The 27,793-nt window shown below is 52.5% G+C and overlaps 4 protein-coding genes across 10 annotated transcripts; all 4 read right to left on the minus strand.

The window, feature by feature from the left end:
- Window positions 1-38: 38 nt before the first annotated feature.
- Window positions 39-6,148, minus strand: PAGR1 (PAXIP1 associated glutamate rich protein 1). The gene is made up of 4 exons (XM_028506177.2): window positions 6,038-6,148; window positions 1,416-5,358; window positions 1,133-1,215; window positions 39-443 (listed from the first exon to the last, which is right to left on the minus strand). The coding sequence occupies exons 2-4, from the start codon at window positions 1,895-1,897 to the stop codon at window positions 247-249; spliced, it is 762 nt and encodes a 253-aa protein (XP_028361978.1). The 5' UTR covers window positions 1,898-5,358; window positions 6,038-6,148; the 3' UTR covers window positions 39-246.
- Window positions 2,604-6,787, minus strand: PRRT2 (proline rich transmembrane protein 2). Of its 3 annotated transcripts, XM_028506151.2 has the most exons (4): window positions 6,038-6,787; window positions 4,415-5,358; window positions 3,940-4,072; window positions 2,604-3,760 (listed from the first exon to the last, which is right to left on the minus strand). In XM_028506151.2, the coding sequence occupies exons 2-4, from the start codon at window positions 5,291-5,293 to the stop codon at window positions 3,750-3,752; spliced, it is 1,023 nt and encodes a 340-aa protein (XP_028361952.1). In that variant the 5' UTR covers window positions 5,294-5,358; window positions 6,038-6,787; the 3' UTR covers window positions 2,604-3,749. The 3 variants fall into 3 exon arrangements, with proteins under 3 accessions (XP_028361952.1, XP_028361959.1, XP_035877154.1); XM_028506158.2 differs by lacking the exon at window positions 6,038-6,787 and having other exon boundaries at window positions 4,415-6,017; XM_036021261.1 differs by lacking the exon at window positions 2,604-3,760 and having other exon boundaries at window positions 3,878-4,072; window positions 6,038-6,153.
- A 407-nt stretch (window positions 6,788-7,194) lies between these two features.
- MAZ (MYC associated zinc finger protein) lies at window positions 7,195-12,224 on the minus strand. 5 transcript variants are annotated; one of them, XM_028508362.2, is made up of 7 exons: window positions 12,136-12,224; window positions 11,442-11,528; window positions 10,507-11,357; window positions 10,060-10,123; window positions 9,619-9,790; window positions 8,598-8,822; window positions 8,162-8,301 (listed from the first exon to the last, which is right to left on the minus strand). In XM_028508362.2, exons 1-6 carry the CDS (start codon window positions 12,169-12,171, stop codon window positions 8,620-8,622), a joined length of 1,413 nt encoding a protein of 470 aa, XP_028364163.1. In that variant the 5' UTR covers window positions 12,172-12,224; the 3' UTR covers window positions 8,162-8,301; window positions 8,598-8,619. The 5 variants fall into 5 exon arrangements, with proteins under 5 accessions (XP_028364164.1, XP_028364162.1, XP_028364163.1 ...); XM_028508363.2 differs by lacking the exon at window positions 8,598-8,822 and having other exon boundaries at window positions 7,195-8,301; window positions 12,136-12,206; XM_028508360.2 differs by lacking the exon at window positions 12,136-12,224 and having other exon boundaries at window positions 11,442-11,955.
- A 704-nt stretch (window positions 12,225-12,928) lies between these two features.
- KIF22 (kinesin family member 22) lies at window positions 12,929-27,162 on the minus strand. Its single transcript, XM_028522313.2, has 14 exons — window positions 27,061-27,162; window positions 20,429-20,624; window positions 19,022-19,149; window positions 18,778-18,932; window positions 18,345-18,554; window positions 18,035-18,265; window positions 17,743-17,896; window positions 17,495-17,630; window positions 15,605-15,773; window positions 14,900-15,068; window positions 14,456-14,523; window positions 13,313-13,525; window positions 13,154-13,213; window positions 12,929-13,066 (listed from the first exon to the last, which is right to left on the minus strand). Exons 1-14 carry the CDS (start codon window positions 27,113-27,115, stop codon window positions 13,019-13,021), a joined length of 1,992 nt encoding a protein of 663 aa, XP_028378114.1. The 5' UTR covers window positions 27,116-27,162; the 3' UTR covers window positions 12,929-13,018.
- Window positions 27,163-27,793: the final 631 nt, after the last annotated feature.

Raw genomic sequence — 27,793 nt, forward strand, 5'->3', positions numbered from 1 at the left:
GTCTGGGTTCCAGCTCAAACCCCTCCTCTAAGAGATGATAACTTTGTATTTTTTATTTTAGATTCAGAAATTGCAGGCCAGGTTTTCAAATAAATGTTCAACAGAAAACACACACACACACACACACACACACACACACACATGCCCTCTTTCTCGCAAGGTGCTGTGTTAGGAACTTGGAGTTTTGCTCCTCTTCCAAGTTTCCCAGCACCCTGAGTTAGGGAAGAAAGGCCCTAGGAGCACCAGTCAGTATTTTCGCTGCCGGGGGAAGAGACTCCCTGAGGACCGGAGTGGGGGACTGCTGGGGCTGGGGTCCTCTGTGTCCAGGCTGAACAGGTCCCTGCCAGTACGAAGGATCTGCTCCTCCAGCTTCTTGTGTCGCTTCATGTCTGAGAGGACTTTGTCCAGGCGGGCTTCCCGTTTCTGGCTCCGAGCTGAGCTTCCTGGAGAAGGGGAAGGTGAGAAATGTGGAAGGGAGTGAGGCAGTGTACACCTGCATGGACATTAGTAATTACTTGGGGAATTACCAGTGAAGACCACCCCAGGCAGTGGAAGAGCAAGTGCAAAGGCCCCTGGGTAGGAACAAGGCGGTCTGTTCAAAGAGTGTAGAGAGCTGGGGAGATGTGAAAGATGAAACCAAAGAAATAAGGTGAAAGCCATGATAAGGGGTTTGGATCTCTTATTTTAAATGGAAATATCTTTGGAAGCCTGGGGGAGGGGTGTAGGATTCTCTCTCAATATGCTTTTCCCCCTCTCCCCTGCAATGACGAATCAATGAGAAATCAAGAACCGTTTTAAGGGTAAATTCTGGGAAGACATATGGGGTAGAAATGGGGTCAGATTACGAAATGTAAACAGTGGTATAGAGACGTGGATCTAGGTAATAATGCATGACTGGGAAGACTTGGACTTTTGGGGAGATGGAGATAAAAGAAATGGGAGCCATGATAGAATTATCTGTGATATTCTGTTAAAGGAATATAGGGTTATCAATTTAAGCTGACATGATGGCCCCATTGTGTGAATGCTCTCCTGCAACAAGGCACCAAAGGCCTCTTTTAGGGAGTCACTTTTTGGGTAAGTGGGAGCACAGGCCCTTCACCTTCCCCCAACTCTTCCCTCTTGTCAGTACCTGGGGTGCGTCTCCGATCAATCAGGGAGTCCTTTGGTGTCATTGGCTCATCATCAAAGTCAAATTCTGTGGGCATGCGCGGTCTGGACAGGTGGACAGAGAGTGAAGGGTGAGGGTGGTCTCCTTAAACACCCACAGATGTTTCGCCCAGCCTGCCAGCTCTTCCTCTCCTGCTCTCTTCCCACCCTCCATTTTCCATGCTCCGGGTTCCCACCTCCCCTCCCCATTTCCTCCTAGCTTCGGGGGAGCAGCCTCAGAACAAGGTGTAAGGGTGTGCCCTCACTTTTCCTCTTCCTCCTCTTTGGCCTCTGGCTCCTCATCAGATCTCTCCTCTTCACTCTGGGCCTCAGGCGTGGGTGGCCGACGGGGCAGGATCTCGGCCTGAAGCTCCAGGGTACCGTGGGCAGCCAGCAGTTCATAGAGCCGCTGGATTTCAGAAGGGGAGGGCATCCAGGATTGCCCATCCGCGGGCAGCTCCACCTCCTCATCGCTGCAGGGCACGCACCAGTCCTCGGATTCTCCCTTGGCATGCTCTTCACCCTCAGCGCTGGGGGCTTCTCCCTGCACCTCCTCGATCCCAGACCCCTCACGCTCGGCCTCCTCCCGTACTCCTTCCCCCTCTTCCTCGGCTTTATTGGCCGAAGCCGAGGGGACTCCGGTATCTCCCACCGCCAGAGCTTGGAGGCCGGAGGTCACTTCCCCTTCTTCAGACAGAGGCGCTGCCGTGCTGGCCGCAATATCTCCATGACCCCGGACAAGGGACATAAGCCACTAGGGAAGGAACCCTGCGATTATAGGTGAGGCAGGAGTGCTAAGCGGGGGATTCCCCCGACCCCCAGGAACTGGGCTCCCCAGGGGTGTCCCCAAAGATGTCTCTCCAACCAATCAGGCTCCAACAGCGGTCCCTGCGACCAGACCGCGCGTTCCCAGGAGGGGGCGCTCAGTTTCCTCCAAGTACCCCGCCCCAAGGATTGAGATCCGGTACTCAATGTTCCCCGGGAACTGCAGAAACCACTTTCTCGGTCAGACCGTTCTTCTCGCCTTCACACCGCCCCTCTCCACACCTCGCAGTTCCGCTACCTCAGCCGCCGTACACACCTGGAGCTAAGGCTTGCCTCGCAGGCTGCGCAGGGTCGCAGTACGCAGGCGCATAGAGATGGCGCGGAAGGCTCCACTCTAGTGAAAGCTACTTGGAAGAGGAAAGCAAAGGAAGGCTTGCACATGCGCAGATAGGCGCTTGGGCATTATAGGCTTCCACCCACAGTAAAGATGGCCGCCGGGACGGTGCAGGCGCATACTATCTAGTAGGTTCTCCCCCAAAGAGGCAGTACTAGCGCACCCCGTGGTGAACCGACGGGAGGACCAACTCAGGCTGGAGGAGAGTTTCATGCAGTCTCCATTTATTGGTGTTTCAGGCTCATGCAGCATCCGACATACAAAAAGGGAGAATCAGTTAAATGTATTTTTTTTTGACTTTTACGTTTTCCCCCTCCACACACACTTTTTTTAAAGGAAACAAAAAACCCCGCTAACTCCAAACCACGTCGTAGCTCGGTCTCCGCCTCCCTAGCGGACTGTGGCGTACAACACACCTCCCTCCTCCTCCTAGAAAATAATTAGTTATAAAGCTCTCCACCCCGTCCTCGCTCCTTGAGGCTGGGGGCTCTGGTCCTGTTTGGGGGGTTCTTTCATTACAAAGCACGTGAGTGACTTCAGCCCCCTATGCCTTCAAGAAACTCGCCAACATGGTTAAAAAGCCCGGGGCGGGGGCGGGGTAGGGGGGTGCTGCAGGTCAATTCAGGCTGACAATGGAGGGTCAACAGCTGCACCGCCTGCCTTCTCCCAGGTGCGTGTTTGGAACAGCGCTCACCACTCCTGCACAAGTCCCCAAACGAGCCCCGGTTTGCCAGCTCTGCGACCCCATGACGCCTTGTAGGCATTCAGACCTAGGTGGTCCCAGCAGAGAACAGCACCGGGGCTAGAGAGTCCTCTCCTGACGTCGCCGCCCTCCCCTAGCCTGATCTAAGTGCTGGAGTTTTTGCAGAATAAACGGTGGCAGGACAGTGGAGGAGAGGATCCTTAGGGGAGGAAAGGATGCTGAGGGTAGATGAGGCAGGAGGAGGAAGAGGGCAGAGGGTGTGGAGAGGAAAGGAGAAATGATAAAGGAGAGAAGGAAGAAAGGAATAGGGGAAGATGCAAAGACAGTGGAAGTTGGGGAGGGGGAGGTCAGGGTTGATGTGCCAGCAATTTGGGAGGTTGGAAGAAGTGCAGGAAGGATAGGAGAGATGAAGATGGGCTGAGAGCAGAGTTCGGGAGATGTTCAGGGAGGTTTCCAGAAGTGCAGAAATAGGGAGACCAAGAGGCTGGACTGGCTGCAGGCAGAAGTGCAGGGAGACTGGAAACAGTGCAGGGAGAAGGGAGGCCTACAGTTGGCAGAGGAACCTGGCAAGATGCAGGAGCAGGAAAGAAACTGTAAACAAGGCTGCTCAGGCTCCCTTGGTCCCTATGGGTGTGGGCCTGGGCCATCAATTGGGCTCCCCTCAGGGGGAGCAGGGGAGGATGGGCCCAAGGCAGCTCCCAACAGGAAGAAAAGTCTTGGAATGCAGGGCAGAGCCCCTCACTTATACACTGTGGAAGAGGAGAGGAAGGGACAGACAGACAGTTGGGGTGGAGGAGGGAGGAGGGAGACAAGGAGAGACAAAGGAGTAGAGAGGACAGGAGAGAGTGGGGGGGGGGGGGCAAGAGTTAGTAAAGCAGCCCTTGCCAACCCTTCCATTCCTCCCAGCCTGTCCCAGACCCCCACTCACCGCCTAAGTTGATGACGCAGGAGGCGATGATGATGAGGACCCCCCCTACCAGCGCCACGATGCTTAAGAGCTTGGCCACTCGACCCAGACGATGGGCCCCATCCACATCCCCCTGCTGCAGACTGTTCCTGGACTGAGGTTAGGGTGAGGGGTGGGGTACCATGGCCCAGGTCAGGAGAAGCCAGCCCAGCAGGGATCAGGTGAAAGAGTCATCCAGAGGAGACAGGCCAGCCATAGTTAGGGAGGAAGGAGAGAGGCAAGGGGGAGGAGGGCACAGGTCAGCAAGGCTGTGTGAAACATGTCTGGATATCCCTCCCACCTGAAGGGATGGGGCAATAGTGGCTCAGAGGGTGAAGTCCTAAGGAAAGGCAAGCAAGGTCCTGTGACTCGGAAGTGAGATCCATGCAGAGAGGGAAGGCCAGGCACTCCTGCGGCTTTGTTCCAGTGCAGGAAGCCAGGGTCCCATGAGGCTCACCATGATGGCATAAGCGAAGGCCACAATGTTGACAGGCCACATGGGGCAGAAGCAGGACAGGATGGCGAGGATGATGTAGTCCCGAGGTTTCTGGGTGCCTTCACCCCCCTCTATGCCAGACCCTGCTAGCTGGGAGCTGGGGTGGCGGCTCAGACTACCTCGGGGAGATCCTGGATGCCCACTGTGAGCCCTTCCTAGTCGGTCTTCCTCAACAAGCTGCTGCAGCATGCGGGGGGTAGCCCCATTGGCTGGGGCGGGTTTTGTTGAAGGTGGTGAGTGAGGCTTGGGGGATGGGCCCTCTTCCCCATCACCAGCTTGCAGGGGAACCACTGCCCCATTCTCCTGCTTTTCTCCTTGACTCTCAGTCAAGACCAAAGTGGTGGGGTCCTCCTGGGTAGGAGGCTCTGTCTGAAGGGCTGGCTTGGGGGTGGGCTGGGAGCCTGACTGAGGGTCCAGCTGGGAAGTGAGCTCTGAGGCTGGCTCAAACAGGCCTGCAGACTCCAGGTTGGTCCCCTGGTCTGCAGTTACCTCTTTGCTCACTTCTGGCTGGGATGCTGGCTCTTGGCATGCTTTTTTGGGACTGGAGTTGACCTTTGGTTCCCCTCCTGAGCTTGGGCTAAGGTCTTTGGCCTGGGCTGTTTCTGGGGCCCCTGTTGGGATCTCTGTGATTTCTGGAGCCATCTCAGCTTTGGGCTCTGAGTCCATAGGGGCCCCAGTGATGTCTGGACTTGGCTGCAGGGCCTCTGGCTCATCTGGGACCCCAGCTGGGACCTGGAGAGGGCCAGTTTTGGCCTCAGAATGGCCAGGTCCTTCTCCCTGGGTCTGGAGACCCTCCTCTGTCCCCTTCAATCCAGAGACCTCAGAGCTGCTGGCTGCCATCTTGAGATGGGAGAGGGGAGAGGGCCTCTGAGAGGAGGATGGAGCAGCAGAGATAGCAGCAAATCCTGGAAGAGGAGGAGACAGGCTTGGTGTGAGGAGGAAAGAGGCAGCTCTCAGAACTGCAGCCGAAGAGGGCTATATGTTCCTGTCTCCGTGCCAGCCTAGAGCTGCCTCTGGAGAGAGGAAGAAAAGTTGCCGTGGGGTGGGATATCTTTGGGGTGGAGTGCTCTGCTCAAATTATTCTGTTTGGGGGAGCCCTGGGAAGATTAACCCTTTTGTAAACAGGACCCTCCCATGGTCTCCTTCTGGGTACCCCAACAAGATCCAGCCTCCGAGATCCTAGCAGATGCCCCAGCACCTCAAAATCAAGCTGTGCAGACACCCATACACTCTGACAGGCAGACTGGGCAGAGGCAGGCCCCTTACTCACATAACACTACGCATCCTCCCTTCCTACCTGGGTGCCAGTGGGTGCGGTTTTCTTGCTGCGCGTTTTGGGGTGCAGACGCCCCCGCTCCTCCTTGGGTGTCCTGGGCTTCTCTTCTAAGCCCCTCCTTAGCCCCTCTCTCAGGGATTCCCTTGCCCCGGGGGTGCCCCCTGTGCCTCCACCTTCCATTGGCTTGGAGCGCCCAGCACCACCAGCCAGTCCGCCAGCACCCGTGTTCCTATGCAATGCAGCCCTCCCCGGCGTCTGCCTTCTGTCTGTCCACTCCTACCCGCAGCCTCAGTACATCCCCGTCTCACCTGGACGCCGGCCTCCAGACTGCTCCGGCTGCTGCCGCCACCGCAGCCGTCGCCGCCGTTGCAGCAGCCGCAGCCCAGGAGGGAGCAAGGGAAGGAGGGAGGTGGCGGGTCTCCCCTCCGCTCTGCTTGTCCCCTCCTCTCAGGTCCCCTCCCCTACGCTCTACTGCCGCACGCGGCTGCCCCCGCCCCCTCCAGGCCCGCCCAAGGGAGCCACGCGTGCCAGGCCCGCGTTACCCAGGCAACCTGCGGGGGGACCACTCGCGCCAGCTCCCTGCTCCTTCCCACGCGCACCTCCCTGGGGGTATCCCCTTCCCAAGCCCCGGGCCCCTCCCGCCAACGGTCACCAGGGTCCTGACAGAGACAGGGTGTTGGATGAAACGGAGGGGTCTGCGGGGTCTGCGAGAAGCAGGTCCAGGGAGACAGGCAGGGTCGGGTGGAGTCACCCTTACTAGTGGAAAGAAGGGAAGGGAGAGAGGCAAAACTTGGGAAGGCTGCAGGGTGGGGTTTCGAGAGGAGGGGCCCTGCGTAACAGGAAGTCCCTCTACCAAGGAAGCTGCAGCAGAAATTGGTATGGAAAGACTCAAGAAAAGGGTCGCTGGAAAGGAGAGGAACTAGGTTTGGAATCCCAAGAGGCAGGGCAGAGGCTGCGGGGGCAGTCTGGAACAGCAGGAAGGGGCTGGGGCAGAGGAGCCCGAGAGAAGATGGGGGGGACCGTGCTGAGAATGGACAAGTACAGTTGTTATTCTCAACCCCACTGCTTCCAGTCCTAGGGCTGACTTCCCCTACCTTTCTGCAGCTAAATCTACATCATCCACCATCACCTCTCAGGGCCTTAACTGTGCAGGTATTTGGGTGAGTTGTAGCAACTATTTGGGTTTCTAACCCAGGCCTCTTCCAATCTACAGCAGCTGGCTATTCTGCACCTGTCCAGACTGGGTATCCCCGAGACCTGGGGGTCCTGGAACTTGCTCTCCACAGCGTGTGGACACTTGGCCTCACCCTGAATCTGGGCTGCAGCCACTTGTGCTGCCTCCAGGGAGGGAGGAGCCAGAGCTGCAGAAGGTAGAGCAAGGCTGGGATTGACACCAGGCCCAAGAAAAAACCCTCTGGGGATGGAAACAGGGGCTTCAGTGAGAGCAATTCATTCAAGCCAGAGCCAAGTTTTTATTTAAAATTTATTGTAATGGGATCCACGCAAGAGGGAGTGAAGGGTAGGGAACATGCAGGGGACACTGGAACACGATGACATGGCCAGGGCCACAGCTTCTATCTTGGGGGAGAGGGATGAAAAGGCCAGGGCTGGAGCTGGGGTGGAAGAGGAAAAGGGGAGACACCAGCTGCCTTCCCCCCAACCCCAGGCAGCACCTCTAGTCCCTGGACCTCCCCCCATTTACCCTGGCCTCATAAAGTTCCATCTCTTGCCCTGCCTCTTGCCCAAGTGGCTCCTTCGTTTGCTCCCTTTGACTTGTTTTCCCCTGACAAATTCTCCAGTAGGACAATGTTTAGGGCCTGACCCTAAACAACCCCACCTTACGAAGGTACCACCTTTGCCTTCCCTGTTTCTGCCTCTTCTCAAATCTCACCTTTCCCCCCACCCAGGACAGAATCTTTGATTCCCCTCCTTTCTCTCCTCCCTCCCCCTGGAAAAAAAAAAAAAAAAAGCACCAACTCCCCAGGGAGGGGCAGCAGACAGTAGGGGGGACTGGAAGGAGAGCAAGAAGGGCCATTAAGGGAGAAGGTTCACAAATCCCTGGAAAGGCAAGGCAGAGGGTTACAGAGAGGAGAGGGGGTGAGGGCAGTGGCTACTCCTGTCCTCTGCGACCCCTGCCCACTGTCCAGGGAGCTTCAACACAACCAAGAGGACAGGTGTGTGTGTGGGGTCAGGTCTGATAGGAAGAGAGGAGCAGGAGAAACAAATTGTTAAAACCTAGTGAATTCCCCTAAGAAAACGTTTCTTCCTCCTTTCCTTCAGGAGGCTCCATGGGTAGTGGGGGAAGCAGTGTAGAGTTGGTGGGAAGAGAGGGGTGGAAAGGAGATTGTACCAAGGGACTTTCCTCTATTCTCCCTTCTCCCCCTCACCAACTTGGGAGTTCACCAGGGCTGGGAGGGAAGTGGCTGAGAGCTCACAGGCACCCCTTCAGCCCCAGAGAGGGTGCCCACAGCTGTAGGAGGGGCTGCCACTGATGCAGCAGCTGCTGCTGCCGCCGCCGCCGCTGCCGCCGCTGCTGCCGCCGCCGCTGCCATTGGACAAACCTCACCGGTACCTGCATGGTGAGAAACACCAGATCACAGTGCCATCTGAACAGCAAGAGCCTTGTTGCTTGCCCCAGACTCCCCACCCTGGGACACAGCCGTTGCTCACTTCCTGTTTGGTTTCCAGAGGCTTTGGCCTGTATCCTTACCCAGTTCTCCTGAAGGGCCCTCCCTGACCCCAGAAGTCTCCCTAACATGAGTAGTAGGATGGACATCCCTGGCCTTCCTGAGATCCCCTATTGGGCCCCTTGAGCCCCCTTGTCCCACACACACCATCCATCCCCCCCAGCCATGCCCCACGCCTTGCCTGGTGGGTGCAGGGGTCCCCCTCAGCAGGTGGACTGTGGCTGGGGGGCATCTCCCGGGACAGGGGGTGCGGCCCCCCCCAGATGGGTCTGCATGTGGCCGGCCAGCTGGGCGGGGGTCTTGCAGTGCACGCTGCACAGCTTGCACAGGATGCGGTCAGCCCGCGGGGCCTGGAGCCCATGGTCCTTCACCGCGTGGATGCGCAGGTATGCTGCCGTGGTGAAGCCTATGGGGGGGGGGGGGGGGGGGGGGGGGGGGTGGGGTCAGCCCGATGGAGACCCCAGAGACGGGGTTATTCTCCTAGGCTGGGGACGCCTTCCTCAGATGGTGGCCTTGTCCTCCTCCCACCGCATCCTTGGTAACCTGGGGCCAACTACTCTGCTAAGGCTGGTAGGGCACAGCCCCACTCTGGAACTGGGACCTGGTTGAGTAGGGTCTGCTCCTTGGCATGGGTACCTAGAACCCATTCTCCATGGCTAGGGGATTTCTCCTGGGGTGACAGGCCACTGATTCCTAGATACTTGAAGGGTTGACCCTCAGTAGAGACGGCTGTGTCCCCTCCCTCCAGTGTCCCGTACAGTCTCCGCCCAGTTACTCAGTGAATAAGCAAATCTATTTAAAAGCAAATTTTTCTGCTACTGAAGCAGGGTACACACTTGTTAAACCCCTGCCAGTGTACTCCACTTGTCCCAGGAGCCGAAGATGAGAACTTGTGGCTGCATAGCTGAAACCGTCTCTCAACCCTTGGGCACTGGCTCTCTTGACCACTCCTTCCCCAAAGCAGCCATGTCCCACTCCCATACACCCAGAGGTTGACTCTTTTTGGTAGGTCATCTCTTCCAGCTGTGATCTCTTAGAACCTAATGATGTACAGTGGTCCCAATGTCACTTCATTGCTTCCTACAGGGCTCTAGATGCCACAAGCTCTCAGCTACAGCACCTTTAACTCACATCTGTGGAAGGGCCTCTGGCTTTGTCCCCACCCTTTGTCCCTGGCCCTCCCAGCATCCCTCAGCATGTACCTTTGTTGCAGAGCTCACAGACATGATGAGGGCCCTGGCTGTGCACCTTCATGTGGTCCGAAATATAAGCCGAACTCAGCATCTTGCCACATACGTGACATGGCACCTTCTCCTCATGTCGTACTGTGTGTGCCCGCAGTCGATCCTTCGTAGCGAAAGCTGCCTCACATTTCTGGGGAAGGGGGAGGGGTGTGGGGGGGTGTCAGGAGAGTTAAAGCTTCAGGGAATGGGGGGAGGGGGCAAGAGGTTAAAGGAATCAGAGCCTTGGGGATCTTTGATCTGTAGGAAATGGGAGTGAGACGATGAGGCCTTGAAGAAGGGATGAGAAAATGGAGTGAAAAAGCAAAAGAGAGAAAAAGGGGGTCTGAGAGGCTGAACTCAGACAACTATAATGAGGATCAAAATCATGAAAACCAAGACAGGAAGAGGTGGGCTTCCTACCTCACATTTGAAGGGCCGTTCTGTTGAGTGCACTTGTCTGACGTGACTGTTGAGGTGATCCGGCCTGGGGATATGTTGGGGGTGGGGTTAGGGCCCTGGGATGTGGAAATGCCCCCAAATCTGCCTAACCTAGTACAAGAGGTCTTTCAAAGTTCCCTGAATTTACTCCCAAGCCCGGAGCTTCAGAGTCCTCCTTAGGCAGGAAATCTCTCCCCTGCCTTGTCCACGCCAAGCTTTCCAACAATCCAAGGGCCCACCTCCTTTGCTAAGTACCACCCCCTGCTCCCTGGTAACCCGGAGTGGTTTTTCTCCCTTCCTCCCTGGGAGTGGCTCCCAGTCTCCATCCTCAGAAACCTCCTCCCACCCCACCAGCAAGGCTAGGCCACCTCCATCACAGTCCCTCCCTCCCCACCCACCGCCTAGTGAGGGCCAAGGCCCCGTGCACACCGGGAGAAGCTCTTGCCACAGTGGGAGCAGTTGTAGGGCTTGTGCACAGCGCCGTCATGTGAGCGCACGTGGTAGCTCATGCGGTCCTTGCGCTTGAAGCGCTGTTGGCACACAGGGCACTGGTAGGGCTTCTCATCGGAGTGCGACAGCTTGTGTCGATTCAGATGGTAGACGTCGCGGAAGGCCTTGCCGCACATCTCACAGGCGTGGTTCTTCCGGATGCGCTTTCCCGAGGCGGTGGTGGTCACTACGCCACCTGCTGCCACCGCGGCGGCTCCGCCGCCGGCACCCGCCTCTCCCCCTCCTCCACCGGCTCCACTCAGCTGGGGCACACTCAGGAGGCTCAGGGGCACCATGGTGGGCATCTTCATAGCACCCGAAGGGACCCGGCCAGCTTTGGCTCCCGTGTGGATGGCCTCGTGCCTCCGGAGGTTGTAGCCGTTCTTGAACTCCTTGGCGCACAGGGCGCAGATATAGGGCCCCTTGCTCTTTGTCTTCTTCTCCAAGGCAGATGTGACTGGCGCCACGGCAACCGTCGAGGTTGGGGCTACGACGGCAGTGGCTGCCGCGATGGTGGCGGCAGAGACAGGGGGCGCGGCCTCGGCAGCGGGTGCCGACACCGGCGGGGGCGGCGGAGGGGGTGCGGGCGGCTGCTTCAGAGCCGCTGTGTCCACTGTGGAGGCGGCGGCCGGGGTTGGGGGCGCCGCAGCAACGGCGGCAGCAGCAGCGGCAGCTGCGGCCGCGGCGGCTGCGGCTGCAGACTCCTGGGCGGCGGCGAGAACCGGGAGCAAGTCCACCTGGAGGGGCTCGGCCGCCTGGGCCTGGGGCGTGGGTGGGGGCGCCGGCGCGGCCTGCGGAGACAAGGCACCCTGTGGGCTGCGGCCGCTGGTAGGCGCCCTCCCGGCCCGGCCCGCCACGGCCGGCCCCCTACTCACCTGGAACGGACTCTGGGCGCAGCCCTGGGAGGCAAAGAAGCGGGACTGGAGCTCAGCCCCGACCTGCAGGGGGTTCTGGGCGTGACCCTGAGGTGGCGGGAAGGAGTTCATGAGGCCGCCCACCCCCCGGGAATCCAGGCCCAGCACGGGGAAGGGGGGGGCCAGCAGCGTGCAAGGGAACACGGGGAACATGGCCTCGGCCACGGTGGGCCCCCTGGGGCTCAGCGGGGGCCGGGGGCGCGGGCCGCACGGGGCCCGAGCTCGGGGCGCCGCCCCCGGCCGGCCCGGTAGGGCCGCGCCGAACGCATGGCCCGAGGGCCGCCCCGCCGCCCGCGCACCCCGGCCGGCGGGAGGGAGGGAAGGAGGGCGCCTGGCTGGCCGCGGAGTGCAGCAGCGACGGTGGGGGCGGGAGGCCCCCGCGGGGCCGAGGACCGGGGGCGGGGGCCCAGGCGGTGGCGGCGGCGGCGGCGGTTGGAGCCTGGCGGGGCGGGGTGGGGGGAGCGAGGGAGCAGCCTCGGCCCCCGCCGCGCGCGCGCCCAGCCGGCGCCTCGGGGAGGGCGGGGGAGGGCGCGAGGGAGGGAGGGGGACAGCTGCGCGCGCACCGGGCGCGCGGAGGGGGGGGTGGGACGGGAGGGAGGGCGAGCGGGAGGGGGTGTGGGAAGGGGGGGTGGGGGCGGGGGGAGGGGGTTGTTACCTGGAAGATGAAGCTGCTCCAGTTGCCGGGATCCATGGCGAAGGGAGGGAGGGAGGTGGCTCGAGCTCACCCTGGGGCGGGAGGAGGAGGAGGCGTCAGTGGGGGAGGGGGAACCCAGGGAGGAGGCGCGTGGGGCGGGCGGGAGGGGGAAAGGAGGAGGAGGGTGGGGGGAGCGGAGCACACTGCGCGCGGGGAGGGCGGGCGGGGGGCGCGAGGACACACAAGAGGCTGGAGCGGGCGCGAGCGCGAGCGCGCGCGAGGCCAACGGGAGGGGGGAGGTAGAAGACGGACTCTGGCGGGAGGAGGCACCGGAGGAGCCGCCCAACAGCCCCAGTCGTCCCAAGCGCGAGACCCCTAAGACGGCCGCTGATTGGCTGACGATGGCACAGGTGGTGGGTGCGCTGGAGACAGCGGCTTCTCTCCCCCCACTTCAAAGATTTTTACCCCCCCTCCTCCCTCCGCCAGCGGCCGTTATTTCGCGCGCACGCGCACCAAAACCGCTGTCGTTGACGATCGAGAGGAAAGGGGAGCGCGCGCCAAGGGTACAGATGGGGCGGAGCTAAACGAAGCGCGCGCCCGCCTAACGGTCGTTGTCCTCCAGGTTTCGCGTCAGCTTTTTGTTTTATACCGGCCACCGTCCTTTCCAGCTCCGATAGTTTATTTACAACCTTGCTTTGCCGCAGGTTTTTCTAAAGATGGCGCCCAAGGAAGTTAGCACCGGAGCTTGTGGCCAGTTGGAAGAGCAATTATACCCCTCGTCCCATCCCCTCAGTCCCAAGAATCAGGCTGAAGCAACGGAATTAAAACTGTATTTATACATGAAACGGTCATACAAGGACTGCAAAAAAAAAAAAAAAAGTCGTGTGAGGAGAGGAGCTGGCAGTCAGGAAGGGCTGCAGTGCTGGCCCGCGGCGAGACCCAAGATGTTCGCCTGCAAAAGGAGGGAAAGAGAGAGCAGCTTTAGAGTTGGGGGTCGGGAACAGGTCAAGGAAAGGAAGGGGCCAAGCCATGAGCTCACCTTTAGGAAAGACTCCAGCTGTTTCCCTGACATGACCTGCACGCGTTCCAAGTCTTCCACCTGGCAAGACAACAGCGATGGGCGAAGGATCTAGGGGGTACCAAGCTTTCCCCCAAATCTCCCACCTCCATTCCAGGACTGCCCTCCTTGGGCCACTACCTGGCTGAAGGGGCCGTGGAGCTCCCTCCAGCCCACGATGAGCTGGGCCTTCTTTTGGCCAATGCGCTGGAGGCTGCGCAGATCCCGGGCTGAGCCTTCATTAAGCATATCTAGTATTTTTTGGCGTCCATGGGCCAGTAACTCTGGGCTGATCTGTAGCTCCCAGCAGTCCTCAGCCTTCTCCTTCGGCTCTGTGGCATCCAGGCACTCCAACTATGAGGCAGTGGGAGGCGAGTGACAAAAACAGCAGAGTTTGCTGTTCAGCCCACTGCAGGCTTTGGACTCCTCTGCCAAGAATAGGAGACTAACAGCAGCTACCTTCCCCACCCTCTCCAGCCTCTCCTTCCCTCCTGTCAAGTGTCTGTCCAAAAACTTCCTCTGGTCACTGAGCTGAGTCTCATTTTATCCAACTTGTGAAAGAATAGTAATAGAGTGGCTGTGAAGATTGAACGAGTTTATAAATGTAAAGCACATAGTAAGCCCTTACATCTGGTCCCTCATTTCTAAAAAATAAGCTCTCCTGGCTGGCGTAGCTCAGTGGATTGAGCTCGGGCTGCGAACCGAAGTGTCGTAGGTTCGATTCCCAGCCAGGGTACATTCCTGGGTTGTAGGCCATAACCCCCAGCAACCACACATTGATGTTTCTCTCTCTCTCCCTCCCTTCTCTCTCTAAAAATAAATAAATGAAATCTTAAAAAAAAAAAGCTCTCTTTTCACTCCTAGGAAAGTGTACATAGGAGAAGGTAGTCAATAAATTGCTCCTCCCCCAACCATGCCATCTCCATTCTTCCACTGGTTGATTTCTCCAATGTTTAGGTCATGTTTTTCTATAGGGGCTCCTGAGTTTGTAGAGGGCAGGACCTAGTCTACACACCATACTATTAAGTAGTTACTGAGCATTAGAGCTATCAGGAAGAAAGGAAAGTTAACAGGTAATAGACAACCGCTTGCTAGGTATGTGCATACCACTGCATTTCATCCTAAATGTCCTTTGAGTTATCTGTGTATTCAGACCATATGCACCTTGAAAGAATTGTAAATAGCTGATAAGTATTGACAGATCATGTAATTCCATGCCACTGCTCCCTCACTATTCCTTACTTCTAGGCTCTAGGTATAGCCTAAGCCTACAGGTACTCTCACCTTTCTCTTGCGACTTTTCTTCTTCAGAATGTGAATGTCAGCATTTGGGGATGCTGCCTGCTCCTGAACTGAAAGAACTGGAGTCATTACAGAAGCTACTTTTCACCCTCCCTAGTAGCCACTTGCTTCACCCATTTGCTTCCCCAGTTCCCCTCCACCCAAAATTAACTTCTTTCATTGTGTTTCCACGTGACCTTTCTTATACCAGCATTTGAAAGCAATCTCAGTTGGTTTTGTATAATAATCACTCATGCACTTGTCTGCCTACCCCATTGTACTAAGTGCCTAAGAGCAGAGCATTAGCTCTATTTCAGATCTTCATCACCCATCCCCAGGGCTGGCATATGGTGGAAGGATATGAATGACATGAGGACTACTGCTAACACCCACTCTCTCCTGAGATGTTTGTTATCTGTGCCCTTCTGGCCCCCAAGCCAAACTTACTCAGTTGTAGGGGAATCACCACGGCCTTTTTGAGAGGTTTAGCCACTGCGACTGTGCGGCGGGCAAGAGGTTGGAGCACTGTGGGAGAGCAATTCTCTTTCTCTTTTGAGTCCATGGCTTCCTGGGCCTGCACCTTGGCTTCTAGTTCTTTTTGCTTCATCTTAAGCCTCTGTTGAAAAGGATCAGGGAGGGATGTGAGCCAGAATCAACTTTAGGGCAGCTGGAAGGACAGTTGGTTAGCAAAGTGAGTGTGCAGGGCTCCAAGGCACTAGTGGGCAGGGTAAGGACCAATGGGAGAAGGTACCAGTAGACAATTGGAGGCCAATACAATTAAGGGCTTTCTAGTGATCAGAGCTAGTGAAACAAGCTTCTTTTTGCAATAACAAAGGGAGGGACTGTTCAAGCCTCAAGCCAAGAACTGTAACTTAATTTGAGAGCTAGGTTTTAGGAAATGGCAATGTCTTTCTTACATTTGTTTCTTTTACCTGGAATTTGTGTTCCCTCTCACCTCCTCCCATCTGACTTCAGTTATTTTTCAAAGGTTAGCAATGTTAAAGACATTCAAGCAGAAGCTGAAAAATGAGGGATCCCAGTGTTGGGTGAAAACTAGATGCCAGGCCAGCCTTTCAGTGTCCTTATTTGAAGACCCTCAGATGGCTTCTCAAGGCCAACAGGAATCCCAGCCCCAACCCCTGCAACACTTACTTCAATCTCCAAATCCTTCTCCTCCACTGTCTTCATTAGTACCATCCGCTCTCGCTTTGGGGTGCTCAGCAGAGGAGTCCCCTGGGTTCCCCGGGAGCCCAGCAGACGGTCCAAGCTCAGAAGACGCTCCAGCATGGCGGGGTCCATGCTACTTAGCTTCTGTAGAGGGCTGAATAGACAAAGAGTTATTCCCCACCTACCTCTTCTCTCATCCTCTCCAGCAGCAGGATGCCTCATCATGCCTTAACTTTGATGTATTATGTGGTTCCAGAATTTTATGTGGTCAAGTTAACAAGATGTTAACTTGTTGGACAACTCTGAGCAAGTCATCCAGACTCTATGGGTGCAGTGTGGAGATCGATCACTGCCTGCCCAAGTAACCTCTCAGGGATACCAGATCAGATGAGAACAAGCATTTAATGAACACCTAAGTTCCAGGAATTTGGGGCCTGTGTGCCTGTCCATTTGGAGAAGCAGTCTGGGAACCTTCACAGAGGAGGTCATCAACATAGCTCTGAAAGCCACTAAAGACCTCAAATGCCAAGGCTTTTTCCTGTGGGCAGTAGGAAAGGGCTATTCAAGGAGAGCCCTGAGCATAATAATGCCTAACATCTGTTCCTTCTGTCTGGAGTTTTTACCCCTTCACATCTGATCTCAATTATCATTCAAAGTGAGTTTGATGTCACCTTTCCCATGATGCCTAGCTTGATTGTACGTCATCTTTCCTACACTTGGACCTAGCTCCTCAAGGACAGGGACTGCCCTGTTCTTTATGTGCAAGTGCCTAGGAAGAACAGGATCAGAAAATATCGGCGAACATTAGAAGTCTTTTATTCCTTCCTGGCTCTTACAGAACAAGTAGCTTCTTCCTTACTGAACTCGTATTACCTACATTGCATCATATACTGATGTTTCCGCCATATTTCCCCTACTAAAATGTGACTCTGTGAGGTCCTGGTCTGCCTGGGTCTGATGTGCCCCCCACCTCTGAGCTCACCCTCAGAATGCCTATCTGGCAGAGACCTTGCCTGTTCACACATGATACAGATGTGCAAGTATGTATGTTTCTAAGTTTGTGCACATAGGAGAGGGGACTGCTGACAAATCGCTTGAGAGGACAAGATGGAAAGATGGGTTTCTGAGTGAACAAGCACATTTTTATGTATGTCATTCTTCTTCAGCTACAATAGCCTCCTGGGCCCTATACCTTGGCCTTCTCACTTCATCCTTGTTCAGTATTCAGTGTAGACAGACTTTATTTGGGCTTGGTAGAAATAAGGCAAAATTAAAACTACACCTGACTTCTTGAAGTTAAGGAGGGCAGGTGGTGAGAGCAAGACCACTAAAACAGGTGACCTGAGGATTAGTGCATACTGGGCCATGAGGCTATAGGAATCGGGGAGAGAGGCCACACACCCCCAGAAGGGACTCAGTTTACAGAGGCTTTGTCTGGATTGAGGGTAGAAGCAGGGCAATGTTAGAACCACCACCAGGTTCTCAGAGTTATGACGAGATTGGACTCTAACACACAGACTGAGAGGTCTCAGCAAGACATATCTCTTCATTTCTTTCCTGTCTCCTTTGCTTCACTTTTATCCTCTGGACCTGAAAGACCTGACCCAGAGTACTCATTGAGCAGGAAGCAAAAGTATTGTCCTTGAAACAGCTGCCCCGACATGTGAGGTTTTTGCCTAAAGGGGTTGGAAAATGGAAAGGGAGGGAACAAGGTGCTGAAGCAGGAAGCCTCTGCAGAGTCTCAGGCAGCAGCACCCAGGAGAGGAACAGGTTCACAGCTCACAGATCTGACAGGCTAAACTCACTGCTGCTCTGCACACAACCCAGACATAACAGGAAAGGGAATATGCCCAAGGTCTGTCCCCATCTGCTCACCTGAAATTCTGGGAAGCAAAGGTTGGAGGTGCTGGGGGCTCAGGATTCCCAATTTCCTCTTCCTCGGGGCCTTGGGCTCTCTTTGCTTCTGAAGGGCCTACTAGTTCTTTCTGAGACATTTTAACAGGTGCCAAGACTAGAAAGATGGGATGGGGAGTATGTCAACCTCTGTGCTACTGCTTCGTGGATTCAGCAAACACCCAATTGTCCAGACCAGCCTTTTCACTCCTGCCAACCCTAGTCCTCACCATGAAGCTGTAGGCTCTCATTGGTAAAAGGTCGGTTGATCACCTCCTTGGACCTGGCAGCAAAGTTGAGTGCAGAGACTGTGTCTAGGTAGAAGCATCTTTCAGGGGCAATGTTGGCAATGAGGATGCTGTGGGCTGAGCCACCCAGAGAGTCCTGAGGGATGGACATGGGGCAGGATGGGCTGGTCAGAAGGCCCCCTATTTCCATTCTTTGACTGCTATTTCTCAATACCCCAGACAGCATAACCACCTCCTTCTCCAGCCCCTTTTGCCCTGATATGGGTGGCCTGACCTGCAATAGGCGAGTGAGCTTGCTATCCCTGTAAGGCACACGAGGAAGGCCCTGGTTTAGTGCATCCACCACCTTGCCCAGTACAAAGAGGGAGGAGTTGATGGCTCCACTCTCCTTCAGCCTCAAGCCCTTGTTGCCTGTGCGCCGGTTGTCCTCTGAGCCAGCCAAATCAATCAAGTAGAGTTTCCCCTCCCGTTGGCGAAACGGGGCCAAGCGTTCCCGCTGATCCACCTAGGGGTAAGAACAAGGGCTCTAGGCTTAGATCAGGCCCAAGGGGCTTCCCAGGTCCTCACCTGTCAGTGGGCCTCACCTTAACCAGGAGCACAGCATGGCTGCGGGAGGAGCGCTGGTTGAGCCGGGTGGCTCCTACAGTCCGATTTCGACTGGCTGGCAGGAAGTGCTGCTCAAAATCAGCAAAGCTAGTGATGGGCTTCTGCGTGAGGCCCGGAATCAGTATGTTTCCTCGACAGTCTTCTCGGATTACCAGATCTCCAGATGCAGGGTCCAGGAGGTCTAATACCTATTGGAACAGTGAGAAGTAGGGCTCATTTTCCTGTCATGGGCTGCCTTCTTCCTGAGGATCAGTCTTCTCTTCTCTGCTGGATTCTCAAAGTTGTACCATCTGCTAGCCCTGCCTCTGTCTTTCCAGGTCTAAGCTCCTTGCTACAGCAGAGCTTCATGTTCTAGAACTTGGTCTTACTTTGATCCTGTCTCTCTCCTCCCCAATCAGAGCAGGGCCTCACCTTTTCCTGGTAAATCTCTAAGTAGGACATAGTGACAGAGAGGGCCCATGGGCGGCCCTCAGCGCCCTCCTCCCTTGTGAGCTGTAGGAGGTCCATGAGAGCCCGGGGAATCACTCCAGGTTGCTCTGGGCTGCCCAGCATTGTGTGTGTCTTCCCTGGGAAAGAATAGAGAGAGCTGTGAGATTTTCCTTCCAACTCCATAGCCCTTTCTAACCCATAGCTGTTACTTATCTGGCTCCCTTACCTGCCCCTGTGGGCCCATAGGCAAGCACACTGGCATTCTGCCCTTCTAACAGGTGCCTTAGGATTGGCTGCACTGATCCAGCATAGATGTCCTGCTGAGAACTCTTCTCCCCATAGAAGGCATCAAACCTGCAAGCAGGAAGAAAGAAGGGAAATTATGGATAGTTCCAATCTCACCCAGACCTAGAGAAAAATACTGGCCTCAGATTTAAGAGTCTCTATGCCTTTTCTTACACGAACACCCTCAAAAGCACTCACTGAACACCTGTTCCATCCCAGTCCCTGTACTGGCGTTAGGTATACAGAGATGAATCTGATGTCCCTGCTCTTGGGAGTTCTGCAGTCTGGTAAGATGGATACATACCCATACTTTGCAGTGATTCCGGAAACAAAAATACACCAGAAAAAGTAACTGATTCTGCTGGAGGAAGGAAGATTTTGACAGAGAAAAGAAAGAAAGATATCCTAAATATCAAAAACAGCACACAGACAAGACATGGTATGAAAGGTCAGGGCTTCCCAATCTTTTTCACATAACAGTATATATAGAATAGTATTTGTACACCATAATGAAATAAATAGAGGATGCTGCTTATGACTAGATGAGACTCAATGCACCTACAGTTCATTCACTGCACTCTGGTGGAAATGCTGTGGCCTTAGCCACAGCAGGGATTAATGTAAGCAAAGTATAGAATATATTGGGCAGATGAGGCTGCAAAGAAATCAAAGCCAAACCATCAAGGGCCTAGAACAGGGTTGGCGAACTTCTTCTGTAAAAAGCCAGAGAGAAAATATTTTAGGCTTTGTGGGCCACATGGCTCCTTTCACAATTACTCAATCTTGCCACTGGGAAGCAGACTTAGGCAATACATTAGCACGGTTATGTTCCAATTAAGTTTTATTATAAAGACTACTGGTCAAACTCCTGCAGGCTGTAGATTGCCACCCCCTGGCTTAGGATGACATGGCAAGGAGTATGAATTTTAAAACTCCAGTGGAATTTTAAGGTAGCTGTCCTCATGAGTTCTGTCCCCCAAGTCTGGGCGATCTTCTGTGACACCACCCAGCTGCAGCCTGGGTTGGTTGGCTGGTTTATGTTTCTCTAACCCTTCCCACACCTCCCCCAGATCTTAGTTGGGGCTCCCCTTTATTGCTCCTTCCCTACATTGTGCCTATTTCCCCCATAAAACATTACTATGTATGCCTGATTCAGCCTCTGGTTTTTCCCCACAGTATCCCTACAGTAGACTAGGCAACTGTAAACACTTCCTAAATGAAAAAATGAAGGTGTGGGAAACAAAGGTGTGCTAAGGAAGGAACAAGGATCCTGAGGAAGCACATCTGAGAAACTGTGGGCAGGCCTAGGAAAGAGAGGTATGGGAAGGAAAAATGGCCTAAACCTTACTGGTATTTGAGAGTCTCCTGGTGGTTCCTCCAGTTGGCAATCTCTAGCGAATAGCTGTCCAGGCCCCGTACACACGGGATATCATTTGCTTCAGCTGTTCCATCTACAAAGGGCCTCAGTCGCACAGCCACCCTTACTCGAGCTGGAGGTGGGCGCCGACCAGCTCCCACCTTGCTTAGCCGACAGCGACCAGCTCCTGGAGAAGAGAAGTTTTAGCATGAAGTATATATAGCAAATAGGGACCAGCTTTGCTGAGATGTAAGGGCAGGAGTATTAGAGGAGGAGGTGTCTGATATAGCTGAGCTCTGAAGGATGAATAGGAGCTTGCCAAGCATACCGGGTAGAAGGAATAGCATGTGCAAAAAAAAGCAGAGAGATGTGAAAGCATGGGATCCCTTGGAGAACTGGTAAGGCACTACTCTGTGTGTGTTGTTTGCAAGGGTGAGTAGAGAAGGACACGATGGAAGACAAAAATGAATCAAATATATAGTCTCAGGCAGCGTATGGTGAGGGGGGCAGTTTGGAGAAGAGAAATTATATACACATTAGAGACCGTAAATAAGCACTCACTACATGCCAAGCACACTTTAATCTTCATGGTGTCTCTGAAAGATAGGTTCTATTAGTCCCATTTTATTAATGAAATATACCTCAGGCCATGTGGTCATTACTTCATCTTATAGCCTATATTGTCTTTTCTGCTCTTCAAAGGAGGAATAAGCAAAGCCTAAAAGCAAAACAAAATCCCAGCATCTTAGAAGACTAGAGACACTCATTACCAGGGTAAGGGAAGAAGGCCTGGAGGCTGGGACCCTGGGCACACCATTGGGAGAACCAGTGGCCACAGCTCATTTTGGGACCTCTTTTCCATCCTGGCCATGCTGTGGGTGTCCCCAAACTTGGCCTCAGTTCCTTCTCTGCTCTTCAAGGAGGTCCAGTGGGGTGTAGACTGTAATGTGTACTCAAATAACCTGGAACACCTGAGATTCTACATTTTTAGCAAATTCCCAAGTTATGCTGGTGCTGGGACACACTTTAAAACTTAAAAAAAAACAAAACAAAAAACAAAACCTCACCCAAGGATATGTTCATAAATTTTAGAGAGAAAGGGAGAGAGAGAGAGAGAGAGAGAGAGAGAGAGGAATATCAATGTAAAAGAGAAACACTTATCAGTTGCCTCCCATATGCACCACAACTGGGGTTAAAGCCCACAAACTTTCAGTGTACAGGACGGTGCACCAACCAACAGAGCCCCCTGGCCAGGGCGGGACGCACTTTGAATCGCCAAGGTATAGCAGACTAGCACCAGACAGGGTTGTTTAAGGTTTAAGAGTTGACATTTGCCCACACCTAAAGCCACTCAATTTCTGTGCCTCCATGTCTTACCTGGGGTTTATAATATATATTTACATGTGATATATGCACATGTGTGTACGCCAAACTGCTAATGATGGCCTTCTCTTAATGGGGGATTACGCAGGTTTATTTTCTGTTACCCAGTTCTGTAATGCTGTAATGTTTGCATTAAAAAAAAGAAAGAAAGACCTGGCTGGCGTAGCTCAGTGGATTGAGCGCGGGCTGCGAACCAAAGTGTCGCAGGTTTGATTCCCAGCCAGGGTACATTCCTGGGTTGCAGGCCATAACCCCCAGCAACCACACATTGATGTTTCTCTCTCTCTCTCTCCCTCCCTTTTGTCTCTAAAAATAAATAAATAAAAACTTTAAAAAATAGTTTTAAAAAAAAGAAAGAAAGAAAAAGAATGGCACTGTGGACATCTTGTTTGGAAGGGATGTGGTTGAGAGGCGGCCCCTAGTCTCTCTCTGTCCCAGCTTAGTTTGCAAAAGGCACTGACGTGCAATTCTTCTTTATGTAAGCTTTCTGTTCAGTTTGCTTTCCATAAAAAATTAAATCTAAGTCATTAAAAAAAGATCGAGTGTCATTAAAAAATACATGAAGAAAAACTATAAAAACAACCTCTTTATTTTTGTGAGGATTGAATGAGCTAAAAAAAAATGTTATGAGGAGGGTATTTCTCTATTTTATGTTGGAGGAAACCACACTGCAGTTCACAGCCAAAAGCAAAATTCAAACTATTGTATACCAACCAGAAGAGTTTTGGGCCACTCTGACACACTACTTTTTGCTGGTCCAGGGAGCCATAGGCCTCATATAAGGCAAGAGACTGGTATGTGTTGACCAACACAGAAACAACTAGACAAAAGAGGCAGACAGACTGTCCCTGGAAAGAATCTTATACATAAGTAAGGCTTACCCATAAGTGGATGGCCTATTTCAGTAACTGGGCCTCCGTCCTTCACCTAACAAATGAAGCTAATTATACCATTTCTCACTTTATGGTTTACAAAGTACTTGGGTATGCAGTTTTAATTTGATCCTCATGGCAATCCTGAAAGTCAGTAGCAAGTAAGTAGAAATTAAATTCTCATTTATTAGTTTGTGACCCTGATCAAGTGACTTAACATCCATTTGTCCCAGTTTCCTTGTCTATAAAATGGGGTGGGATGGGCCTCGGAAGAGCTTAATGAGGACTAAAAGAAATTATACAAAGTTCCAACACAATAACTAGCATAGACGAAGTAGGTTCATTATTCAAGATAAGGCAGCCTGGATTCAAATCCAAACTCTACCACTTACAACTAGCTAAATAACCTAAGGAAGTAATTTTCTATTCTTGTGTCTTAATTTCCACACCTGTAAAATGAGAATAAATAAATATATCTACTCATTGGGTTGTTAAGGTAATTCATGTAAAAGTGCTTAGAACAGCATTGGTTCTTGGTAAAAGCTCAGTAAGTGTTTTCTATTTACCCCCCATTTTTCAAATGAGGGAACCTCAAACAGAGAGGTTCACTAAGTTGCCCATTGCTAGCTAGTGACAGAACTTCAAAGAAAGGTCTGACCCCAAAGTTCATGATATGACTCCCCAGGCCATTCCAGCCCCTTCATCTTTGTATCCCTATGGGCTTTGGAGTCTAAGACAAGTTCCACCTAACAGCTATGTGAACTTGGGAAGGCTTAATGTCTGCAAGCTTTAAACTTATAAAGTTTCTCTTTATAAAAATAACAGTATCTATCTATCTATCTATCTATCATCTATCATCTATCAAATAACAGTATCCTCATAAGATTGTCAGGAGTCATAGAAAAAGTACACATACTTTTTAGGCACAGTGCTGGTAGCAAGTACTCATGAGTGTTAGCTATTGTTGTTACTATTACCCTGTTTCTCTTGCTACCTACTTACCAAGGCAGCAACTAGCTTCAGCTCTCACCATCTGCAAGGTTACCAATGACCCCTTACTGCTAAATCCAGTAGACATGCTTTGTCTCCATCCTGTCTGACTTCCCAGCAGTATTCAACAACCTGGTCTGTTTTCCTTTGGGAAATGTACTCTTCCCTTAGTTTCCATGCCACCCACTCTGTTTACACCTTCTGTGTTTCTGCTATTCCTAAATGTTTTTCCGAGGCCCCTTCTATCCTCTCGCTAGATCAGGATTGCTCATTTTGGCTCTATTGACATTTTGGACTGCATAATTCTTGTGGCAGGGCTGTCCTGTGCATTGTAGGATACTTAGCATACATGCTAAACACATAAACTTTAAACACAAAGTTTAAACACATATGCCATGGCATTTCATGCCACCCCTCTCCCCAATTATAACAGCCAAAGATGACCCCAGATAAAAGTCCCCATGGGAAATAAAACTGCCCTTAGTCGAGAAGCACTACTCTGATTCATTTCACAGGCATGGTGACCTGCTCTCTTGGCTTTGATTACCATCCTAAAGCTGATAAATCCTAAGTGACACCTCCACAGTAGAGCTTTCTCCTGAGCTTCAGATCCACATTCCAGTTTGCTGCCCTGGCATCTTCTCTTACATGGTTTGATGGTACATGGAACTCCACCTGTCCTAAACGGAACTCTTCCCTTCTCTCCACAACATCATCCTCTTCCTATGCTCTCTCACAGAAATGAAAGGAACCACCCCCAAAATGAGAATCTTTCTTAACTTCACCTTCTCTCTCACCTCCCACATCAGTTATTCATTATATCTGTCAATTCTACCTTTTTAAATGAGTCCACTTCTCTCCATCCCCACTGCACTGCCAAGGTGGTCATCATCTCAACAGTCTCCCAGCTGGTCTACCTGCCTTCAGTCTCACTCCCCTCCAATCATTCTCTCTCCACTGCCTTCCTTTCACTGTAAGTGCTCAACCACAATGAATTTCCTTCAGTTCCCACAACACACCAAGTTCGCTCATACCTTTGGGCCTTTGCACATGCTATTCTTTCTCCCTGCAGTATCTCTGTACCCCACCAAGTGATTGAGGTAAACACATTACTTTCTCTAAAAACACCTTCCCTTGTAAAATGAGAGCCCCACTGAGGCTCTGTCAGGTGCACCCATGGCTCTCTTTAAAGCTCCTCCATCCAAGCACTGATAACACACCACTGTAATGGCATCGTTTGTCCATCTTTTCTGTCTGTGAACTCAGTAAAAACCATTCTTACTCTGCTCACCTACATACCCAATACCTAGCACAGAGTAGGCCCTCAGAGAGTACTTGCTGAACAAATTAAGATTTGATGAGTAAACTAACATAAAACATTAACTTGTTTCCTGTTTTCATCAAAAAAGTGGCTCACTGCCATCCTTACCCCAAAGCTCAAGGTCCAGGAGCGGAGGGAAGAAGAGGCACATGTAAACAACTGCTTACAGGATAAGAGTCTCTCCACTTCCTCATAAAAGCAACTTCGAGGTTGTGTGAGGCTAACACTTATTTCTTCTAATTTTCCCCTGTCTTACAATTCCCAAGTTTCATTCAACTTAACTTTTCCCTCTTTTATGATGAGGAAATTAAGCCACAGAGAACATCTTTGGCCTCTCTTTACATCATAAATAAGAAATCACTTGGTAGTTTTTTGTCCTGCCAAGGTCTGGCAAACTCCTATCTAGCCTTTGAAGCATACCCCAAGTATCGCTTCTTTAATAAAGTCCTCCCAGAATACTTCAGATTCTGTACTCTCTATAGCAGTTCATACATGTCTCTCATTGCTTTTCATGTTATGTTTATATGATTACCTACTAAAACAGACTATAAGCTCCTCTAGGGAAGGGTTCATATTCATTCAAGAGTTTTTATGATACCTACTATAACCAGACACAGTGGGTCTTGGAAGAGTAAGAGCAGCTCGTGTTCGGACAGCAGGAATTCTATGTGCTTGGACATCATGATTAAGAGCAGAGGCTCTAGAGAGTCAGACTGCCTAAGTGTGAATTCAGACCCCAATGTTTACCAATTGTGTTAACTTTGAACAACCTATCTAACCTATTTATGCTTCAGTTTCCTCATCTGTAAAACCAGGACAATAACAGTAAACCACCTCACCCCTGGCCAGGTGGCTCAGTTGGTTGGAGCATTGCCCTGTACACCTAGGTTGCAGGCTCAATCCCCAGTCTGGCACATACTTCCTGATTGATGTTTCTCTCACATCAATGTTTCTGTCTCTCTCCCTTCCTCTCTCTAAAATCAGTAAATATATCTTCAGTGAGGTTAAAAAAATAATAATAGCAGCCCTGGCTGATGTGACTCAGTGGACTGAGCGCTGGTCTGAGAACCAAAGGGTCACCAGTTCAATTCCCAGCCAGGGCACATGCCTGGGCTGTGGACCAGGTCCTCAGTTGGGGGCACAAGAGGCAACCACACATTGATGTTTCTCTCCCTCTTTCTCCCTCCCTATCCCTCTGTCTAAAAAGAAATAAATAAAAATCTTAAAAAAATAGTAAACTACCTCATAGCATTATGCGGAGATTAAATGATTCATCACCATAAAGTTCTTACAACTGTGCCTAGCACCTAGTAAGGGCTCACCATGTGTCTGACTTTCAACTAAAAAGAGTTGTTTCTCCACAGGGCATGACAAACAGTAAGGGACTCGAATAAATTACCGTGGTTCCCACCATAACCACTGACCAGAATTCGGAAGAGAGCGGAGACACAGGTAAACGAATACAAGAGTCTGAATGTCTTAACAGTCTTTCCAACCCTAAAATAGCATGGACCCTCCCCAGCTAGAGTAAAGAAAGCAGTCCCTTATTTCCCTTTCCTGTGGTCTCAGCACGTCTTCTGCTGTCAACTCACTCCCAGCTGCAGTCCGTCTAAACCTCGCTGGCCCTCCTAAACGTCTTAGGGATCTCCCCGCACCGCAACAGCATGTCATACATAGAATCCTTCCCTCTAAACGTGCAACCAGCTGCATTCTTTTTGTCCTTAGGGTTGGCGTGTTTACCACTTTTCTCTCGCTTACTCACGTAATCTCGTGAGATGGGGTCATCGCCCCCACTTTACAAAGAAATTGAAGCACACAAAGGAAAAGTGAGCTGGGCTCAAACGAGGCTCTAAGTGCCAGAAATCGGGTCTCAACCCGAGGGTACCGACCCGCGGGAAGAGTAGGAGACTGTGGGAAGAGAGAGGTGGGCTGACCAGCTTGCGACTCCCATCTTTCGCCGCTTGTCCCCGCGCCCCTCGGAGACAACCCTCGGAGCCCGGATCACATTCCGACGCTTTACCCCACCTCGGCCACCAGCCTAGGACCGGTCCACGTACCTGAGGTCACTGTCGCCATCTCGCGTCGCCTCGGAAGCGTCGGGACCCCCGACATTCCACTGCTTCTTTGGACCCGCCTCTCCTATTCGAATTTCCCGGTGCCCTGCCCCCTCTCTTAGACTCCACCAATCGTAGCTCTTCGCCGCCGGAAGCCCCTGCAGCGGCCTGCAACATCCCGCCCGTTAGCCCTAGCCTCCGAGTCCTGCAAGAAAAAGGTTCCGCTGCTGGAGGACGCAAGCGTGCGCGTTAGCGGTGCAGCCGTTGACGTCCGGGCCCGCGGCCCGGGGCAAACTCCGGCACCCGAGGCGTTGGCGATAGTGGCCTTTGGGGGAGCTGCAGAGCTCTCTCAGTTTACAGGGGTAGATTTGCGTAAGTGCAGACTTTTCGCCTCAAGCAGACGGTGATCGATTTATCAAAAGATTTCCCTGAGCCGAATACTATTCTTGTGGCAGAAGAGGTGATTATATGAGGAAGGAAAATGCTGTGTGGGAACGGGATTATTCCAAACGACTGGTAGCTATCGTCACTTTTTACAGTTTCTTGCCTCAGAAGTTGTTTCGACAGAAAACTGTACAGGAACAACAATTAACATTTTTTTTAAAAAGTTGTTTCGAGACATTGTGAGACCAGGGGTCATTTTATGGATTGAGGGACTTGACCTCAGTGCCAGTCAGTGGTGCTTTAACCAGTTAAGTCCTGTAAGTCTGGAGCGTGCTTGCCGCATTGTGGACGG

This window comes from Phyllostomus discolor, chromosome 3, assembly GCF_004126475.2.
Source record: "Phyllostomus discolor isolate MPI-MPIP mPhyDis1 chromosome 3, mPhyDis1.pri.v3, whole genome shotgun sequence".
In the NCBI taxonomy this organism is placed as follows: domain Eukaryota; kingdom Metazoa; phylum Chordata; class Mammalia; order Chiroptera; family Phyllostomidae; genus Phyllostomus; species Phyllostomus discolor.

Coding starts and splice junctions, on each gene's coding strand:
- PAGR1 (XM_028506177.2), bottom strand. CDS start 1,897: ATGTCCCTTGTCCGGGGTCATGGAGATATTGCGGCCAGCACGGCAGCG. Junction 1,216..1,415: donor AAAGAGGAGGAAGAGGAAAA/GTGAGGGCACAC, acceptor CCACCTGTCCAG/ACCGCGCATGCCCACAGAAT. Junction 444..1,132: donor TGATCGGAGACGCACCCCAG/GTACTGACAAGA, acceptor CCCCTTCTCCAG/GAAGCTCAGCTCGGAGCCAG.
- PRRT2 (XM_036021261.1), bottom strand. CDS start 5,293: ATGGCAGCCAGCAGCTCTGAGGTCTCTGGATTGAAGGGGACAGAGGAG. Junction 4,073..4,414: donor CCTTCGCTTATGCCATCATG/GTGAGCCTCATG, acceptor CCCTAACCTCAG/TCCAGGAACAGTCTGCAGCA.
- MAZ (XM_028508360.2), bottom strand. CDS start 11,633: ATGTTCCCCGTGTTCCCTTGCACGCTGCTGGCCCCCCCCTTCCCCGTG. Junction 11,358..11,441: donor GCGCCCAGAGTCCGTTCCAG/GTGAGTAGGGGG, acceptor TTGTCTCCGCAG/GCCGCGCCGGCGCCCCCACC. Junction 9,791..10,059: donor AACGGCCCTTCAAATGTGAG/GTAGGAAGCCCA, acceptor CCCCTTCCCCAG/AAATGTGAGGCAGCTTTCGC.
- KIF22 (XM_028522313.2), bottom strand. CDS start 27,115: ATGTCGGGGGTCCCGACGCTTCCGAGGCGACGCGAGATGGCGACAGTG. Junction 18,266..18,344: donor ATGCTGTGCTCCTGGTTAAG/GTGAGGCCCACT, acceptor TCTTACCCCTAG/GTGGATCAGCGGGAACGCTT. Junction 17,897..18,034: donor AGCTCACTCGCCTATTGCAG/GTCAGGCCACCC, acceptor TCCATCCCTCAG/GACTCTCTGGGTGGCTCAGC.